A 16,569-nucleotide genomic window follows, 5' to 3' on the forward strand; every position below is an offset into this window, starting at 1 on the left:
CCATGGCGTTAACACGTATGACAATTTTATGATGCGGTAAAACCCATTGAGGGCACTTCTGGGGAGCACATGTGGCTCTCAGGGCTGTGCTGAATGAGACAGCTTCTCTGAAGTGAAGATGAGAATTTGGTGTGCTGGGCCACATGGGATTTTTAGGGAGTTTTCAAGTGTGATGTGGTGAATTCTTGAGCTCCTGGATGGTTAGTGTTTGTTCAAGAGAATTTTCTTTATCTTTATCCAGATTTAAGATTCCTGGTTCAAAACTCAAAACATCTAATTTTGTGTCAAGAACCTGTCAGAAGGGAAACTGTTTAGTTGGCTTTTATAGCAGACAAACCACAAATCCCATGTTCATTCACAAGCGTAGCATTCTATTTAAAGTGGCCTTGGTTAATTTAACTTTTATAATTAATGTCAGTTTACTTATGTTGCCTTATGCATCCATCAAAAACTTTCTCGTGTCAAGATTTTTCTCTTTAATTTGCATTTCATTCTTAATTTTGTGTTAATTATGTATGAGAACCACTGAACTAAACCAAATGTAAGCTATCAAGACATCTTATAAAAAACACAAAATAGCAGAAAATGGTTTTTATTTTGGTGTCAAGTATTTACACAAAATATACCATAATAATACAATGTAATAGGCCATAATTTACAATGTGTAGTAGCTTGTCAAACTGCTCTGCTGAAACAGAACAGATTAATTTTAGATGAACTAAACTGACTTTCCTGAATTGAAAGTCAATTGAAACTGCTTCATTATTTCATACATAAGGACAGTTTTCACCTATTCACATATTAAGTTAATTTAGAATCAAAAAACAAAACTGATTTATCCCAATTTAGAACTGCTTCTCTTCTAATTATCTAATTTAAACAACTACTAACAGTATAAAGAAAAGCTTAAGAAACTCGTAAAAATATGGCTACTAATATCAGCTAAATGACTTACACATCAGTTCTCTTGCAACTTTTACGTGTCCGTTGAAAGAGATTTAAAATTACAATCTCCCATTTCATTTTTCTAAAGTTTAGTTTGTATAAATATGTTCAAAATAGTAGAATTTTAAACAACTACATACCTGCCCTATATAGTTGGAGGAAAAAAGGGCTGACCTTGTGGGCGAGAAGTGGCTAATTGCCAAGAATAACAGCTGTTCTTCTGTTCACTTTCTAATGGAAAGTGTTTAAATGCTTTCCCTTCCTGTCTCCACTTAAAATCAGTAGACCCAATAAAATGAGCTGAAGTTTTTCTTTCCTAATCACGTATTTCCTCAAACACAGAGAATTATATGCAGAAAACTACTGTACTATTAGAGTCATAGCACTTCATAAACTTAAAAAAGTATTTTCCACCAAATAACTTTTTTTCTTTTAGAATATGTCCTACACAGCAGCTACTGAATGTCATTTGTTCAGTTGAGTATTCTATTTCCTCTCAGCCAAGAGTAAATCAACTGTTATCAAATGCGTGGTCTGTGTAAGAAGATAGGAATTATTCATATAGTGCAACAGTGGTTCAAAAAAGAGAAAATGAAAAGTAAAATATTTGAAAGACATCTGATGTTGACAGACAAAGCGGGATGAAGAGAGAGGCTCTGCTACAAACTCAATAGACATCCATAATTTGCACAAACTATTTTTTTTCTGCTTCTGAGCTCTTTATATTGGTCAGCTGTGGAAATCGAAACAGTTGCTTTTAACACTCCCACACAAACACCTTCTCAACCCCACAAACCTTTTCCAAAACTAAAACCTTCTGCACCACTATCCGCCTTCATATGATGTCAGCCAGGAGGAATTCAATCTTCGAAATGGGATATCATGAATGATGCATGAGACGGAAAAATGCATTTACCCAGGCGACAACACAATAAGCTGTTGTTGCAACCACCATAATGTAAAAATCCGAAATTTATGGTGACGAAAATACATATGGAGCCAGGAAGACATTTGTGAATGTTGTCTACTTCCAAGCTAAGGCAGTACAAGCAAGGGCAAAATGTCTTATATGGAAAATCCTCAATTTTTCAACAAAGTATGTATGAATTTGTCCTTAAGTCTACAGGGAGCATAGCAAAAACTATCTTTGCATGCAGGTCTCACTGCCCACTTATGCGTGCATTAGTTTTGTCTCCTTTTTGGAGGAGCACAGTGCTAAGGCTGACATGCCCATCTTCCATGTTAATAATGGATTTTTGATATAAGCTCCACATGAAATTTTAATCTCTGGAATATTAGCTCACCGAGGGAGATACAAAATCAAATCACGGGGTCGTGATTAAGCGGGCATAGCCCATATCGACCCATTTAAATTCATATTAACCTAGCATCAAAATGTATGAGCCATGACACTGATGGCAGACATAATTTAGTGGCGTTATGTCTGTTTTGCAAAGCAAAGGTATGATCAGTTCATCACGTATCTGAAAAAGAGTGAAAATGAGCCTGGATGTGGGCCTCCTGGATGCAAGGAAATTTAAAAGGATGCACCTTGGGCGTTTAAATTTTTTTAATGTCAGCAGTGTCAATGCCAAAATGATATATTGTACACAATGTACAACAAAAGTTGGCCTTATGTAGTGTATAATTTGAGAGTATATACTTTCGTTCCAGCAAATATTAAAACACACATGTGACCAGATATGTGTTTTGATATTGATATTGACCAGATAATTGTGTTAAAGTGTATAGATAATGTAAGTTTAAATCATTAAGCTTCCATTTCTAATGTTTTCTTATTTTGAAACTGTCTTTAAGTAGATTATAAAATTCTGACTTTTGCTGCTAGCTAAAGTAAATATGCTTTAGCTAGCAGCAAAATTTGTAGACTTTTAGAGACTACAAATTTTCAAAGAAGTGCCCAAAAATAGATTTAAGTGGCAAAATTTATTTTGCCATTTATTTCGCCATATCCTTTCATTCCGCAAAAATATTTGGCGTATTCTGCCTCATAGCTGAGGAATATGAACATTTTGCTCAGATAAGCAGTAGAGTCACTTTTGATAAATCCAAATACTCCTGACTATGAGCCTTGTTAGTCAGAAATGTGTGAAAAGAGTTAATAAATTCATTTTTGTTACTGCTCAATTGTCTGTTGAAAATTTGAGAGAGCACATTCAGAGGGGGGATCCTGAGTTTAGAAAAACACCTTTTTTCTATTATTAGTGCAAACATTTGAAATTTAATAAACTTTACTTGGGCTTTAATTGGAAAATTATATTGTGGCTTGGTTTACAGCAAACACTCACACTTGCTACCGTACATGATTTCTCGGTGGGGAAAATAGTATGATTAATTCTGACTATGCAGTCAGTTATTGGGGATTTTCAAACATTACTTGAAAGTTATTGTTGTCATGATAAATCTAATTTCTTATCACAATTGGAACATTTTCACTAAATGTGAATGCCCATTCCTACAATCAGAATTGCAGTTGTTTTCCTGTCCTAAAGCATTTCAATATCTCTTAGTCATGAGTTGTTTGTCCATGTATCTGTCTGTTGCTTTGTAATAAAATGATGACCTGACCCAGCCCCACTTGCTTCCTATTTACCACCATAGATTGGCACCAGCCCCCAAATAACCCCTCACTGGTTTGAAATAGGGAAGATGGATGACTGAACATACCAAAAACTAGTTTCGCACCATAGCTCTCCATATGCCTCATGTTTGATGCATATTTTACTCCAGCAGAGAGCAGACCCAGCTGAGAGAATAAGTGAAGCAAAGCACCACCACTGTGTTAGCATTCTCAAAGGCTCAATAATATATCACCTAGTTTTGCTCCTTACACAGCATCTATCATCACAGCGTAACACGGTGAAACTCAAACAGCCATTTTCCATAGCTGTTAATAGGACAAAGATTGACAATGTGTGAATGTTTGTGTACAAACTTGTGTGTGTGTGTTTATGTGTGACTTTACACTTACGGCATAGAGCTCCGTGCCGTAAGTGTAGGTATTATAGGAAGGTATTATCTGTCAAAGTGTGTGTGAATTGGGTGTAGGCCTTAAAACCAGACTAAATACCTCAGTGCCTTGGGGTGCTAGGACACACAGCATTGTCATTGGCTTGGATTGCACTCAAGGGAAGAATTCTGTGGCTGAATGATGTGATATATTAAGGTGTGCTCTGCGGCAATGCATGGTAATTTGTTAGACTTTTATTTAATCAGGTACCACTGAATACTAGCCAAACGGAACGCTGCGTGAGCAAGCTTTCAAACTCAGGTTTTCCCATATTTTGTCTGTTTTAAAGAAGTTAGCTTGTTTCATGTGAGGGATTTTAATCTGCCTTTTTGCTGCAAAAACTGCAAATTAGGTTTTGGGTGTTTCAGTATCCACCATCTGTTTGTGAGTGGATTATTCTGTTGCTGCTTTAAAGGCTGATTGATCATGGCAGCATCCCAATGTGGTCCCTGAATGATCGATCGGTTTAGTATCTTACAGAGACAGATAACAGGACAATAGAAAAATGTATCAATCGGAAATAGGACAGATGACAGGAAGTGATTGATTTTTTGACACATAACTAATTTTACAGACTATGTTCAAACACAGTAATAACTATTGCAATATGTTTCATCCATACTTCATAATTATGAAAGATGCAGCATGCACCTTAATTTCTAGCAATTTGAAAGCTTAAAAAAACTGTAATATTGAATGTGGAGACTGCATTACTTGCATCAAAAGTATTTTAAGTTCAAAAGTTCATAAGTTTTCCCATTGTGGGATAATAAAGGATATTTCTATTCTTAAGTTATGAAATTCACTGTCTTTAAACATTTGATTCTCTGATTAGTCTTTTAATTCATGGAAGATCAAATTGTCATATGTTTCAGTAAACGTGTAAAATTAGAGTAATCTTTTATCGTACATTTATGATATCACACTTAAGAAACATTAAATTTGTAGCTTTTAAAATAATTAATTTAATAGGAAAAAAGATTTCACAAGAATTGCTGAAATTTGAGGCTGAAAATCTAAACTTTAGTCTTATCTGACTGAAGAACAGCGGCAAAGACTTCAGTTGGGTCAGCTGTTAAACAAAAAGTGAACATGTGGAAAAGCACTTCTTGTCATTGACTCAGCCTTGGTTGGATATATAAATGCTCTGGACTTGTTTCTTAAGGAACGTTTGTGCTGTGAGGAAAAGCATCTCCACAGCATGGTGCTGCCACTGTTTTTTTATCCTGAACATTGTGTGGTCAGGGCAAAGTTCAACTTTATTTTTCTGCTCTAGGAGCTTTTTAAATATGGGCCACAAAGTGTTAGTCCAGGTGTACAATTTTCCTTGCACTCTGCACATGGAATCTGCAAACAGGACTGTCTACAACTTTCAAAAATGGCTTTCTTCTTTCCATGTTTCATTAAAGGTCAGCTTTATTAAATACAAGACTATCATTTGCTGTATTGGCAGAGTCAGCCCACCTGAGCTGAAGCTAACCTTAGAAGGTTTTACAGAAAAGTTGCATTTATTCTAAGTTTAAAGATTAAAGTGACCTTTGACTAAAATCAGTGGTGCTGGATTTCATTTAAGAAGAAAGGGGGCTAATTTCAAATAAACACTACTGCTTTCACTTTTAAAAATATAAATAGGTTTAATTTTTACTTCCACTTTACAGTCGCATAAAGTCACTACGTAATGCATTATCTTTGTGATCGTCTGAAAATGTGTAAAAGCTCTCGGGGTATGAATATGTGTACAAGGCACTGTAAATAATGTGGATTTGGGAGACTGCCCAGCCAACTTCATTGTTTTTGCAGTGGAAAGACTCCAGCCTGGTTGTGCAATAAATCACTACCACCAAAATAAGCAAACTGTAATGTAAAGTTTTGGGAATATAAGGCGTCCGAGTCTCACACCGGCAGAATTATAGAGTGTGGAGGAAACGTTGGACAACTGCTTCTACAGGAGGTGATTCAGCCATCTGCTGACAAGTGGAAACAGAAACATGGGGAAGCACTCATCAAAGGGCAGCAAACCATCCTCGTGACTTTGCCTGCTGTTGTCTGACCACCAGATTTACCAGCTGACAGAATGATAGGTCCTGTGTAGTGCTACCTTTTTGTCTCTGCATTCTCTGGCTCCTCACAAATTAAAAGAATGTTTTTGAAGTTAGCTTATATCACTCTCACTGCCCTCACATCCCCATACCAGCTTCTACTTGGTTGGAATTCTGTCTTTTGAATGGATTTTATATCCCATGGCTTCCATAGCATGTTCTTAAATCCTCAATCTATATACAAAAAGAAAATATCTTGCTACAGCAGGAACATAGCAGCTACGCCATCCTTGCTGTTTCCTCCAACCACTTGATACATTGCCCATTGTCTTTGGTTTTTATTGCTCTCCTCCAAGCCGCTGCTTAGTCACACGCCAGGCCAAACTGGTATACCTGAGGGTAGTGACTAGTATGTTGTTATCCCAAGGATTGACAGCCTGATACACAAGAACACACAGACTAGTGTGGTTGAATGTGTGTTTGCACACAAGAGAAGCAGCCAGGATCCCCTGTAGTGCCAATTACACATACAGCTCTAATCTCTTGAGCAGGCTGCATGCATAGAGAAAGAGAGGAGACAGAAGCATGGATAAAGGGCTGAGGAGATGAGAGACAGCATCTGTAGTAATAGGAAGGTTTGGCAAGACATGTGTGAACTGACGTAAAGAAGAAAGGAGCAAGAAGGAGGAGAAACGGATCACAGATTGTCAGTGAAAATTAAAACCTATGGACGCACATTTCCTCACAAAAGTATTTATACCCCTTGAACTTTTTCACATCTTATGTTGCAACTAAATACCGTAAAGTATCTATTTGAAGTTTTATGTATTAGAAAAAAATTAAAAGGTTGGTTTATAACTGTTGTACATAAAATATTTCCCTCTACTGTACATATATGTTGTTTCACTGAACTCTTATTCCACTTTGCTTGAGATAAAGACACAATCATGTTATGAATGTTGGGATGTTGAAATTTGCAGCTTACATGGGTCTAAAGAGTCCTGTCAAGTATGCATGATACTTTTAAAAGGCTTCCAGTTTGAATAGTGCATTTGTACTAAGATCATGGTTGTGAAAGTCAGTTTTTTCACTGGTTTACAATGGGGTACTTTTTCCATGATATCATGTCTTCTTTAATTTTTGCTATATTTAATGATCCACTGGCTATTCAGAGACAAATTGTCAGTGCAGTTTCAATGTCCCACAGGTGGTTGGGTCATTGTGAGCCAAATTAATGAGAAAAAAGGTCATGTTGTTGGTTTAACTTTTAGCTTCAAGCTCTCTACATCCCGATGTGAGTCCGTCTTTATCAGTACAGATAAAGTTTCTGCACACCGTAGCCTTCAATTAATGCTATGACTAAGGTAAATCTGTGAAATTTGAGTAGCATTTGCATCAATTCTGTGGTGAGAGCAATGGTGTGTGAGAGCAACACAACTGCCACAATTTCTGGCCGTGAACTGGGCAGAAAGGCGATGCTGGAACATTTAACTCAGGCAGCATTTCTCCCTATAAAGAATGGTTTTGATAGAAGCATATTTGGTAACATTTTATTTGAAGGGTGTGCATAAGACTGGGTTGACACTGAGATAAACATGATATAACACCTGTAATGAACATGAAGGAGCCTTCATGAATGTTTGACTGTTATGAAGTGTCATTCGGTAAATAATGACACCTTTAATGCAAGGTTGACACTTTTAGTGCACTTTTAATGCGAGTTTTAGTACAACTTTGAAATAAAAGTGTCATTATTTACCAAATGATGCTTTATGATAAGTTGTAAACATTCATGAAGACTCCTTTATGTTCATAACAGGCGTTATATCAAGTTTATGACAGTGTCATGTCAGTCTTTTGCACAATGCACACCCCTTCAAATAAAGTTTTACTGGATATTTATTTGCTAGAGTGCCCCAATCAAAGTTTATATCTGTGGCAAAACTTAACGTTTGTTTGCAGATGCTCCCTATGCATTCTGGTTGAGTTTGAGCCATTTTATAAAAAGGAATCCTCAGAAACTCAACTACAAATGATGGAGTCGTGCCAAAAAATTGCATTACTTTGCTTTTCTGTCTTTTAAAATCACAGTAAGCACAATGGAAAATATAACATGAAGAAATATGAAAAACTTCCGGATGAATACTTAACATAGGCACCACATGTGGTGTGAAGAAAACTGGAGAAGAAGTCAAACAAATGCGAAAAAGATATAGAGAGATAAATGTGTTGACAGGAGAGTGAGGGCAGCTCCCTTACTCTGTACAGTGTTGCATGCAGAGCCCCAGGTCAAGACACGCATCTGTCTCTCTAACTTTTATCAGTTAAAGTGATACAGCCTTGAGAGCCCCATAGGCACAGCAGGAGACTTCTAAAGCTTGATGTCTCTTTTTCCTCAAGCATTATCAAAAGGTAGCAAGGGCTTCCTTTAATGTGTTATATCTGCCTGTCATGTCAGCTCCCTCCATCTCTTTCTTTTTTCCTACCTTTTATTATCCTTTAACCTCCTGCTCATAATCAGAATGAAAAATTATTGCGCTTTTTCTGTTTTTTGTTTTATTTTCCACTAATACTCTCCCTCCCTCTCCCCGCAGCATGGTAATGTTCTCCGAAATTACAGCGAGGTAAACAGAGCAGGGGAGTGGAAATGAAATAACTGCTACAGGGCTGTCAGGTCTGGCAAGGGAGCCATCCGTCAGCAGGAAATGACACGTCGTTCACCCCTCCCCCCCCATCCTGTCACACACACACAGTTTGATTCCTCTTCTCCTCCTGGTGGCAAGGTGAAGGAATTATGCTCATCAAAGCCTGAGCGCAGCCTGGAGCCTTTCCATTAACCTTATACAACACTGGTCAATGGCGAGGGGATGGACACACGCAGCAAGGAGGGCTTTTAAAACCATATGCGCTAACACACATACACAAGCATACAGTATAAACTGTAAACTGTACCTTTAATGGAACAAAAGCCCCATACATAATCGCATTGAGATCAGATACACACACACACACACCTCAATTACCTTTTCATTCATAGCCTGACAGCAGTGCATGTGCAAGATCTGACATTAAAGGAAATTAAATCTCCTTGTGGAATGGGCCAGCCCATCTCACCTCGCTGTCAAAATACTCCTATTTCCACTCCTCTCTCCTAACCTTCTCATCTGGGTATTTAGAGCTTTGTGGTGCGGAACGTCATCAAAGAGGAAAAGTTAGTGAGGCAGCCGCGCTTAAAGGAGGCCTCCCTGCAATAATACCCGCGCAAACGGAGCCCCTCTACAATTAGCCCACGCACCCAAATTACCGCTTCACATTCTGATGCTTTCACGCACTGCACAAACTGCACACACACACAGACGTATCATTGGCTTAGCCCAGTGAGTGAGTCACTAAGTCAGTTAACTCTTTGATCCAGACCTCCTTTCTGCTTTCAGATATGAAGCCTATCTGACATAATCCTGAAAAATATTGGCTCACGCAACCAGTGAGACTCAAAGAAAAATGCAGCTGCAAGGCTATACACTCTCAAGGGACTTAGCTGGTAGAGTGACACATGTACAGTAGATTGTTTTTTACAGGCAGATTTAATTAAGCCTCATTGAGATGTCAGATCCTGCATCATACAAACTCATGTGAGCTTTTTTCTCACGCGTCCAAATGCAGCAAACCTGCAGAGGAAGGAGTTTGCCAGATAATTCACTTCATATTTGAAGGGGGGAAACGCTGGGATCCTGGGCACCAGCCTTTTCCCGAAGGTTTTAATCAGATCAAACATGGCTTGTCAAATACATGAGCTAATTAGTCGGGGGAGAGACCAATCCCCTCTTTTAGCAAATGGAAATATGGAGGCAGGACATTGGTGGAGACACTTCCTCTCCTCCTTCAACTTTTCTTGATCATCAACAAGATGCAGAAAGCAGTGACGTGCGGTGAGGTTCATAGCTGGTGAGGCACTGACGTCATCAGAATCAGATTTGCAAATAGATGCATAGATTGACAGCAGTTTACAGGTTATGTTTCACTTCTGCATCCTTACACATACAAACTGTAGCTCACAAAACACACATTTCCTTAAAAAACAAAACAAAATAAATGCTATTACTGTCTTACCTTTACTTATAAATGAAGTCCATGCGTCGCTCCTTCTGCACAAAAACATCCGTCACTTTGCGATAGAAGTCCTCCTTATCTTCCTTCAGTTTTAAAAGTCTCTCTTCCACTTGAGAAAACTTTTTTAGTGTTGTAATGTAGTCATCCATGTCGAAAGTCGGGATAAGCGAGAGGAAAAAAATCACTATCTCTATTATAATCTATCGCTGCACTTGACTTGCTTCCCGAATCGTTTAGCCTAGCTCGCTGTCACTTACTCGGCAGTTGAGGAGTGAACAAGACGAACGTCTGGGATCTTGAGCGCCCCCTGCCATGAGGCAAGAGAACTGCCTGCCTCACCTCGAACCTGTTCTCTGCCGTTTATAATCGCTCATTACACGAAACACGTTACACAAACACAGTTGGTGACAAAAAGCACTGTACATTATATACATAAGCTAAATTATTGGAAATAAGTTCACATATTAAATTTGTTTAAACCATTTTATTGACGCCGTACAGCAACATGCTCTCTCCGCTTAGCAGCCAGCGCAGAGCCAGGGGTTGCGCAATCCAAGGTGAGGCAGAGCTCGCTGCTGCCTCACCGGCATCGCTTCCAAGCATTTGAATGGAAAAATAAGAAAATTCAGCGATTTTGAACAAATAAAAATCAAAATTGGTGAAGCTACATGAAAAATAAATATTTTTTAGTACAAACCACCGGATGAATATAACAATTTAAATTACTTTATGATTATATATTTTCTTTCGTTCCATGATGGCAGGTGAGGCACTGCCTCACCTGCCTCCCCTGACCGCACGTCACTGGCAGAAAGAGACCAGCTGAGAAAAGATTGCCTGTAGTGAATCATATAGTCTTTAAGGATTCTGCTTTTAGAGAAAAGACATTCATACTGCCTGACGTTTCTCCACAACGCCAAACTGAGAAGATGATAGATTCCTGATTTTAAGACTAACCGGAGCTGCTGTTTACAGAACTTACGTATATGAAATATTCTCTTTGACATTAAATCAACTATTAAAGCAATATTTCTTGACATGAAAACAAACTCAACTGCTGTGCACACCATTTACGTTAATTTCTCTTAGCCAATGCTCTTTTGTGAGATTTTGTGCCTGAAATTAAATTTTTAGACCATTTCTTTTCTATTAATATCTTCAGCTTCTGAATATGTATAGGGTAGAGCACATTTATTATCATCACTACAAAAGATGTGTACATTGTCTTAAATGCAGTTCATCTATTATTGCATTGGAATAATCTTGCAGTAAAAAAATTAACTTGACTACATTTTTTTGTTGTAAAATTTCCATACTAAGAAATTATTGTTTTAAAAATCTTTGGTACTAAAATAATTGGTACCATGATCAATCTTATTAAAATAAAATGTACATACCCAAATGCAAGTCATCAAAAACTGTTAAAAGTTTACTAAAGGAAAAAGAGGTATCTTAGGGCCACAAAGAATAATTCTTTACCAATTATTAGGCATTGTCCAACCATCACAAATAGAAATTTTGGGACTTAGATAAATGTTAGGACTTTAGTTAAAACTGTGTGTTTGGTCAGAGGAGATGAAGTCGAGATTTAAAAAAATGAAAAAACACTGTGTGAAACAAAAACTGAGACATATAAAAACTCCTCATTATTAAATATATCTGGCAATCTTTGAGGCATTGGGCCCATTTCTCTTCCAAAAGTCCTGGAAACTTTATGACGGCACATTGTATTAAATACTCTTTAAAATATCAAGATATTTTAAATGTATTTAGAAAATGGAAAGCAATGATCATTTGCATAATTATCCAAAACATATTACCTAATCTTCACAGAAAAGTTTTCATCAGACACAAATATTTTTTATTATGGTGTTTGCTCCCATTATCTTTCTCGCAATTATAGTGCATCTTACGCACTAGTTTTTTTTTACATTTTTCACATATTTTACCACGATCGTATAAAATAATATGCTGCTTGAAGTGATTGAAGTTTATAATGCATAAAAAATATTTCTAGGCTTATTCAGGTCATTACGACAAGAAAGTTGCTTTATTCTGAAGATTTCAGATGTGTTAAGTTTTAACCTCTCATGTTATAATAAATTTAACCTTCAAACAAATAACTCAAATTCAAAATAAAAGAGGACATAGCATGATGTGACTGCTGAAGTGGGTGTAAAGCTCATTAAAATCTCATCAAGTCTTTGCTCTCATTTTATTTTCCTGGCTTGTAACCACACCATAGTTGGCTGTCTGTAGCGCTGTATTAGCCCCTGGCATATTTAACTCATGATGGTCTCAACTGCAGTTCAATAAAGGGTTCAGCGATGTATCTCACATACAGTGAAACTCTGGATGGCTGCCTGATTGGATGAGTCACTTACTACCTGGAGGAAGGATGCCTTGCTAATGTGCTTACAGCCTACAACATCATAAATCCATAATTAGCACTGAGGATGGCATTTCATGCTTAATTTAAGCACTGAGTGATTTGAAACGTAGATTGTATAGTAAGTTACATTGTGACTGCCTGACTCAGTGGATGATTGACTGGTTGGGCGGTCTCAAGCTGTTTCATGGGGGAAGCTCACAACTACCTCAGGCTAAGCCCACCACCAGCTGCGCAGCTTCCCCCAGCAAAGAGCTGCTTCTGGAAATATTGAAATCTCTATCGCTCAATAATACAGTTCACCCTTTTCTCTCATTTGATCTCCAAACTCGACCATTTAAAATACTACTCTTCTAAATATTTGTCTTATGTGAGATGCTAATATAGGCATGACTGTCAAACCTTCCACTCCCATGAATCCCTTAAAATGATCACACACATGCGCTCAGAGCTTGACGTCTGTAAATTATTGATGTAGTCACCCAGCATTTGATCCGATAAATGTATTTGTCTCAGAGGCCAAATGCTTTTAACAAGAGTTTGGTTGTAGTTTGCCATATCTCAACCCATCTAGTGATTATCCATTACAATTATGTTATTGACTGACCGCTTTTCATTTTTTTCCTCTCCCTTGTGTCCCACTTTCCCCTTTTTGTCGTGGCAGCAACAAGAGCAGGATCCCACAAACCTGTACATCTCCAACCTGCCAGTGTCGATGGATGAACAGGAGCTGGAGAACATGCTGAAGCCCCTGGGTCATGTCATCTCTACAAGGATACTTAGAGATGCCAATGGGGTCAGCAGAGGGGTCGGCTTCGCCAGGTAAATAAAGTTCATAAATCAATGGGCAAAAATTGACTTGTTTGTCCTTGTATGTTATAGGAGAAACAGTTAGCCTAAAAAAATCCATAAATTTCCATAACTTGAGCTCTACATTTAAAATGTTATGTCTCTGGAGTAAGTGGGGGTATCTTGATGGCACTTACTTATCAAAGTAATGGTTCTTTAAATTCGGAGAAGTTCCCTGTAGAGCCATAAAAGAAATTGCACTACTGTTGTCTTGGGTTTAGACTGTTACTGATGATTTAAATAAACGTGGGTATCCAACACACACCGAGAATCTGTGTCGACATCAGAAAATTGCTGTTAAACTCTACAACACTTGAAGAATAGACAAAATATTTTAGTAGTTGTAAACTGGTAAATTGTGAAAGGTTTCAAAAGGAGTGGATACTTTTATAAAGCAAATGCAGTATCCATGTGTTTCACAAGCACGGATAGTGGCTATTGCTCCACTGTAAAGTCACTGCTGCTGTTCTTCTGGCCCTAAGTCTGTCATTTAACAGTTTTTTTTTTTTTTTCCATTTTCTACTTTGGAAAGTTTCTTCTACAGCTTATTAATCCCCCAAAGTCATAAACCACTCTGTCCTTGTCCTCGACAGCAGCCACCAGGCTCTCATTCCTCCCTGTTTACCCAGAGGAGGCCGGTGACGGCCACACCACCGCCATCTTGCAGGGATTTTTCTTAATCACCTGCTCTGGCTAAACTCCTCTCCTATTCCCTGCTCTATTACTGAAAGGTTAAAGCAGGATAGATGAGGGCATACACACCACATAAACAACTGCACAAATAAGCATATGCACAGATAGATCCCACATACAAGCCGTTGTGCACATATAACAACACACATTAAAAACTAGCCTCTTAGTTGCACTCCCTCAAACAGGCAGCCCTCCTGCAGACCAGCAAACAGAGCACAGCAACAACCTGCCACAGGCCACCTGTTCAAGCAGCCCTCAGTGGCTGCAGGAACAGACATGATGGAAAGGGAATCTGAGAAAGCGGCTATATGAGAGGGACGTGGGTGTGACGCATCGGTCTCAGAGAAACAAGTAACTTTAGAGGTCACTATAAAGAGACGAAATGTTTTTTTTAAACAGAGATGATTAGAAATCTTTACAGAAAGCGAAAGGAGTGAGAGGTAAAGTTTAAAAAATTATTATACAAGCATGGATGGCTGAAGATGGCTGATGATTGATTATAAGAAAAAATGTGTCCGTAAAGGAAACCAGAAGGACAACTGTCCACAGAAGACAAAACAGATCAATGGACTACATAAAATGTAGACCTCCCATTAGCTGTGTCAACAGACAGACAGACAGGCAGCTGCTGAGGGCTGGACTGAGAGGGGCATTAGAGAGAGTAAACTGAGCTAAGTGTTTGTGGGCTGATCCATTACTGTTATCAGAGCCCATTACTCCAGCCCCAGCACTAATCATTGCAGACAGCAGCACCTGATGCCATTAACCAGCAGCATACTCAGAAAAGCCAAACCTGCCTCCCCGTCTACCTGCCTGACTCTGCAGCTGACTGACCAACACACAGCCTGGCTCACTGGTTTGTTTCTCAGTGACTGTTTTCCAGTCTGCCTGCCTCATTTGCTCCTAGTATGCTGGGCTGATTTCTACCTGCTGTAGTGATGGAGAGACAATAACAAGAGATGGTGTTTTTACAAAACAAACAAAAAAAGAGTATCATTTTTAGAAAAGGAACAAAGGTGTGCTCTGCAAGAGCAACTCTTACCATTTGTAAAAACAAATTAAATATGCTAAAATGTTGTTGTTTTTTACAACAACATTTTTACAAAATGTTGTTGTTTTTTACATCCACTTTTTAGATGCAGGAGTAACAAGCTTAGAATTAGTCCCAAATAATCTCAATGCTGTTTATACCATACCATTCACTTAATCCAGATGTGAGTTGATCTTAATGACACAGGAAATTATTACAATAAAATGATTATTCACCTACACTGGCTCATATTTGGGACAGGTTGCTGAGTGGAAGAGGCTGCTGCGCCTTGGCAACCCTGTGGCAGGAGATGCCAAAAACACAACGATAACTGACTGGATCATATTGATAGTTAGTTTACCATTATTATTTAGTTATTAGCCAATGTTAATGTCTACGACAGTTCATAATAAATTATTAATATCGATTGTAACAGGAATTCACCAACTTAAAAACTCTCAATTATTATTTATGTTGTGTTTACATCAGCTGCACCAATATGACACCAACAATGCAGACTAACGAAGGTTTGAATTCAAAGGATTTTCATCCAGCACATATCAGATAACACAAAAACAAATTACAACACACTACCCGTTTAAAAATGATAAATGAATTTTTTAAAGGTTTAACAATGGATCAAAGCTGTGTTTATAAAATTAATGAACACAATTTGCTAATTATTTATGTCTTAATGTTTGCGTGTGCGTGTGAGTGTATGTGTGTGTATGTTGGGGTAAAAATAAGAGGAAGGATTCTAAAAAATGGTCAATCTGATCTTGTAACAAGATATCTCCTGTGACTAAAAAAAAGAAATTAGTGCTATGATGGTGGATCTAATGAACCACATGTTGCATGTAAGCCTATGTGCTCTGTTACCCACAACTATTTCAAAACACATGGTACATAGGAGAGTGGATGTTGGACAGAGTGATATATTTGAATCTCTCTTAAGATCCAATCCTGGTTCATGACAGACTGTGAATTACTTTCCTTCAGTGATGTGACAGGTGAAACAAATGAGGTTCAGTTTGCATGCAAAACCTACTGTTAACACATTTATCACTCAAAAATTAACCATAAAAATAAATCATGAAACATGAAAATAAATCAAATCAAAGAAAACCTGTTGAATTAATGATGTGTCTTAGTGTTATGCTTAGCTATATATTATTGTGCTGTTGCTATCTTGTACCTGGTTTTTTCATTGTTATCTTTAAGACAGATTTTTCTCTCTTGGAGTAAATTTTCTTTTCTTATGGAAGAAGAAGAGCTTAACAGAACTTTTCTTGTCTGGTGTTTTGTTTTCTTCTCTTTTGGTTCTGTGGTGTCTGAGGAAGAAATCTGGTCAATTATTGTCCTGGAAGAGTTAACCTCTGGGTTAACTTAATCTGGTCACTGTGTTTCCCCATCCAGTAGCTTGATTTGCATGGTTACTAAAGGAATGGTCTCAAACCTTTGCTGCTGATTTGAAATTGAAACA

General features: G+C 37.9%; 1 protein-coding gene across 6 annotated transcripts in view; it reads left to right on the forward strand.

The window, feature by feature from the left end:
- The window catches only part of LOC102220232 (RNA-binding motif, single-stranded-interacting protein 3), a 316,476-nt gene that overhangs the window by 216,660 nt on the left and 83,247 nt on the right, over nt 1-16,569 (forward strand). For all 6 annotated transcript variants that reach the window (XM_023344472.1, XM_023344474.1, XM_023344476.1 and 3 more), the window contains one exon: nt 13,179-13,336. In XM_023344472.1, the coding sequence (XP_023200240.1) occupies nt 13,179-13,336 (158 nt within the window). The remainder of the gene's footprint in view (nt 1-13,178; nt 13,337-16,569) is intronic.

This window comes from Xiphophorus maculatus, chromosome 13 (genome assembly GCF_002775205.1).
Source record: "Xiphophorus maculatus strain JP 163 A chromosome 13, X_maculatus-5.0-male, whole genome shotgun sequence".
NCBI lineage: Eukaryota > Metazoa > Chordata > Actinopteri > Cyprinodontiformes > Poeciliidae > Xiphophorus > Xiphophorus maculatus.